The sequence below is a fragment of the Aplysia californica genome, unplaced genomic scaffold (genome assembly GCF_000002075.1).
Source record: "Aplysia californica isolate F4 #8 unplaced genomic scaffold, AplCal3.0 scaffold00013, whole genome shotgun sequence".
NCBI lineage: Eukaryota > Metazoa > Mollusca > Gastropoda > Aplysiida > Aplysiidae > Aplysia > Aplysia californica.
In genome coordinates this window covers 479354-484364 of record NW_004797283.1, presented here as the reverse complement: position 1 = coordinate 484364, position 5011 = coordinate 479354, and the positions used below count along the sequence as shown (strand labels likewise).

The following is a 5011-nucleotide window of genomic DNA, read 5'->3' as shown; positions in this document are numbered from 1 at the left end:
GTGGGGGGTTCTTTTTCCTAATTTGGGGATTATTTGTGTTTCTTTATTTTTTGATGGCTTGTTTTGTTTTGTTTGTATAATTAGGTTGCTGGTTTGGGCACGAAGCACTTTTGTTGAAGTAACCCTTAACCCTTCCGCCGAGATTCTCCACACAACAAAAACCATCATATAAAAAGCAAATGTCATTTTTTTATTTGTACAAATCGGAGTTAATGTTTTGTTGTTTTGTTTTGTTTTTGTCTTTTTTGTTTGGCATTATTATATACGGCAAAGTACGTCTGAGACAGTGAATTCCATCTCCCCTTCAGCTTGTAAGAACGTGCGTGATCGTCTCTCTCTCTCTCTCTCTCTCTCTCTCTCTCTCTCTCCCTCTCTCTCTCCCTCCCACTCTCACTTACCCACTTTCTGTTTCTCTCACGTTACTGAACAGAAAAAAGCAGCACAACACAATAAATGAATAAGGCAGAAAAAAACTGTCATTATTATAGGCCTACGTGAAGCTTCCTCCTCAACATCCACTTTTTTCTCACCATCCCGTCTTCTTCTTTTTCTCCTTTTTCTTCAAAATAATAATGTGTACCGGTTATGACGGAACTCAACGAGTCTGGTTTTACAGCAGTTGTTAGCTTGGAAAGGAGATAAAAGTAAAGGGGTGTGGTACAATGTGGTACAATGTGGTACACATTAATTGTTGTAATGATCACAAACGGTCCAACTCGCCGCAGAAAGCAACGCCTTTCCTTTTCCTAGAGTGGTATGCTTATCTGCCTATGGTCAGTATCATGCAGTTGGTTAAACTGTTAAACCTTCTTATGGCTTCGTTTAAAGTGACCTCCTTCAAGCGCTTTTCTTTTTTAGAAAAAAAAAATCCACAAACGCAACACTTATGGTCTGTTGGGCCGGTGTCGATGAATATGATTTGACTGTCTTGATTTTTTATGAGCTTCTCAAGCTGCCTCTGCTTTACAAGTTCTTTTTCATAAAAAACAATGCTGATTTGCTGCCGCTCCACATATCACGACTTCAAGCCACCATCATCGGTCAAGATAAAGGACTTCCCACTAACCCACATCACTGGAGCAATCTTTCAGTCTTCAGAGTGTCTTAATCGTTGTTTTTTGTGAGGTTCTTTTTTCTTTATACTTTATTTTTATTAATTTATTTATTTACTCTGCTAAGAAAATCGTGTAAAGAAAAAAATCAAACGAGGTAGTGCTTGATGAAGCCCACGTGGGACGCTCAATGTTAAAAACAATCAGGAAACGACAAATGCAGTTTTTGGGACACCTGAATAGACATAAGGGTCTTGAACATCTAGCTCTCACTGGCAAAATTGAGGGCAAGCGAGGCAGGGGTAGGTCCAGAACAAGGAACCTGAACAAATGGGTAACAGGGAAAGATCAGGGAAACATAGCTTTTTTGAGAGCATCCGAGCAAAGGAATGAATGGAATACCATGATCGCCGATGTCTGTCGCAGATCTGGCACTGGATGATGATGATGATTTAATTATTTATTTTTAAAAATAATTAATAAATAATTATTTTTTAAAATTTTTAATGTAAAAAAATTTATTTTTTTTTTTTTTTTTTTTTTGGGGGGGGGGGGTTAATTACCACTTCCAGCATTCCGCCTTTCACACAATAATTCTGAGTAGAAAATAGCTTTGCGCTTAGGCATTCAAGTCAAGTGTCCCGCTCATACTTCAGATGACAAAAGGGTGATGGCCAAGGATTGAGTCCACGGTGTTGGCCATTCGCCTCTCTGCCAGATCTTGTTGCAGATTATTCTGAGATTATCCTTAGCATGCCTATCACCGAGTCTCCACCTGCTTGAACTAGTTCTTCTGTGATGTTGTCTATTTCAGCTGATTTCCCTTTTTTTCAGTGATGAGACTGCTGTCACTATCTTTTCTCTTTTGTCATTGTCTTGTGACGGGGAGACATTGAGCACTCTTGGATCTCCTGTGGTTTTGTGGGTGTACAATTCAGAGAAATGTTCTGTCCACCGGTTCTGAACTTCTTGATCCGGCCCGTTAAACATTTCCCTTCTTTGCTTTGTATTGATGTGGTTGAGTGAATAAGGCAAGAAAGATATAATGCCTTTTGAGCATGTTGGTATGTGTTTTGTACACTGCCCAGGACTCACCTCTACACAAAAGGGTTGGTAATACATTGCGCTATACACACTGGATTTTGACTCTGTACGGTCTGTACGTATACGCCATAGACCACCCAGACTCTAATTTCCCAGTTTTATATTACACGTATTTAGAAACACTAATGACGGTCGTTTTTGAACCAATTTCTTTGAAAGAAGGAAAGGTGTCTAGAATGTGTTGAGTTGATAAAGAAAATGCATATATAGTAATTGGGCAATTAGTGGTATTAGTCAACGCACGCTTGAACTAAAGGTGAGCAGAGAATTCATAATTTGTTCGTCTGCATTATTATGTTCGGTATAACCTACACTACACGTGGACAGACTGGACAACGTTCAACGTCGGTGAAGCCGAAGCTCCTCCCAAACGTGCATTATCATCATTTTCTAGAGAAAACTTATGGAGCAGCCCCCCTCCCATCCTTTTATTGGTTTTATTGTTGTTTTATTTTTTACCCACACATTTAAATGTCGTTCTGGTGTCAAGTCTGATCCACCACGTTGAGGTATGAAACAGTAAGAAATTGGGTGAAATCGAGGGAACAACATTGGCTGTTGGACGTGGCACAGCCAGGAATCAAACCCAAAATCTTTTGTTGACAATGAGTGGGCCTTTGACTGCCTTTGATACATGTATCGGGTTACTCCCAGTACGAATAGTGCAGAAACATAAACGAGCAAACACCGCAGTTGCACATTTTGGATCTATGATAAGCTGACAATTTCATATCATATTATTCATTAAGTACCGGTACTAAGGTTTGAAAAGTCCTGCGGTGGACTGCACGTGGGAGGGGCGCATTCCCCAAACATCACGGGAAGAGGGTACGCTGGCCTTATAATCAGGTACTACCATGAACGCTTCTTTCTACAAATCTGGAAGCACGTTATCTTTTTGCAGTACCGATCGCCACGAGGCCAACTGAGTCAGATATGTTGTGGCACGGACTTGAAAGAATTGAACGTGTAAGTTCATTTTGTGTAGTGGACGGAACTAGGCTAAAGTCATGGTTTGGTCATCTGCGTTGTTCCAAAAAATAAAAGAAATGAAACACAAGATTCCGACGTAGTATTGCAGAAATTGTAAATGTACGAAGTCATCCGCCATAGAAGGATTGACAAAACAGAGATTCAAAAGCTACTCATTTTCGTACGTCGGACTATTAAATAAATGTCTAAAGCCACTAAGCAAGCCATTTTTATTTCTTATAAGTCTAGATTAGATCAACTGAAGAGAGTAAGGCTAGCTTTACAAGGCCCGAGGAAGGCTAGGAATAGGCCAGCTGGGCTAACTTCGAGCAGTTTGTATTGATGTCACACTAAGTCCGCAATAGAACATAGTTCTAATCGATAGTTTGTCTTTTTTTCGAGTATGCTAAAGTTATTGTTAAATTTGTGTTCAAGAAGGGAGTTGATTATGATGGGCTCTCAAGGAGTGAAATATTACAGACATATTGAATGAAAATTAGGACAACTGATAATTATTTCTTCTATAAATATCCCTCACGCGTCAGCACAAGTGTTACTGACGTCATACTTTCATATCCAACCAATCACAGAGCATAGATTTCTCCACTGGTGTAGGAATACAGGAATATTTCTAAGTGGAGCGGCCTTGTTGTTTGGCCTTGTGACGCTGATGGTGTATTTTGACGTGGCCACTACGTATTCTGCAAATTTATCCACTCCGATTGCAGCAAAGTTGGTGACGAAAAGTACGTAATTGGTAAGAACTCATTTGACGAATCACAACATTCAAGCATGGTCATGATTGTGGAATACATGTGTCTGAGAGATTTTGTAGAATAACTCGAGTATTTCTTGGATAAATGAATCTGAAACAGGATGAGCCGTACTAACTGGAACAAGTGTAACGGCATCGTGAAATTTGACTGATTTACCAGTTGGCCTAAATGAAAAGCTTGGTTGGGAATCACTGAAATCGTATTTTGTGATGGGTTTTCTGACCAAGGTTTCGGCGATGTTTTTCGCGTGAGTAAACAGTGTACAGTGTTTTGTGAATCTGATAATGTAATGTATGAAACCGTGCCGTGTGTCATACGAAGTGTAAAATGACATTGGTGTCGATGTCGCTCTCCGAGTCGTTCTTTTTCCTGGTTTCCTTTTTCGAACATGAGGGCTCGCTTTTTCCATTTGAAAAAGGGTACGTAACTCTGAAATTTGTGTAACTTAAATTATGAATCTTTGTCGAGCTTTTGAAGGCAGATTCCAATGGCACAGCACAATAAATTTTAGTTGTAAATAATTTAGTCTACTTATAATTGCGGGTTGAGGTAATGAGCAGGCAAGGAAGGATGGGACCTCCTGTCTTCCAGCCACAGCAGAAAGTGGACTAGGCTAGGGTTAGATCTAAGATCTAGGCAAGGTTTAATAAAGAGTGACTACACTCCCCACCCTCCACACTGACTGTACTAAGCCCATGCTATAGAAATCTAGAACATGATATCATCTGATCATCATGATATGATATGACTCATGTCATGACTGAGACTCTATCACTCTATCATCTGTGTCATAGTCTGTTATTCATGGCCATCTCTATTGGGTGAGAATAGCGCAGGCGAGTCTTTTAGCTATTCTCACCCGGTGGGCGTTCACCGTTATAGCCAAGGCCAACCAGTGAAGCGTTCACCCTGAACCACAGAATTCTACATTGTGATAACAGAATTATAGAATGGCAGTGCTTATTGGCCCACAGGGGCATATAGATATCTATATGATTTCCGTAGAACATTTCTTATTTGCCCACAAAATTGCGAGTTTTCTCCCCTGTATTTGGTCTCTCCCCCCCCACCCCCCTCCCCAAATCCCCAAAGTCCGTCAATCATATA

At 40.3% G+C, this 5011-nt stretch overlaps 1 protein-coding gene across 5 annotated transcripts in view; it reads left to right on the top strand.

Moving 5' to 3' along the window:
• Nucleotides 1-3609: 3609 nt before the first annotated feature.
• The window catches only part of LOC100861465 (cAMP responsive element-binding protein), a 25254-nt gene continuing 23852 nt past the window's right edge, over nucleotides 3610-5011 (top strand). The window contains exon 1 of one of the 5 annotated variants that reach the window (XM_013084337.2): nucleotides 3610-3874. In XM_013084337.2, coding sequence (XP_012939791.1) covers nucleotides 3799-3874 — 76 coding nt within the window. In that variant the 5' untranslated portion in view covers nucleotides 3610-3798. 5 annotated transcript variants of the gene reach the window in all.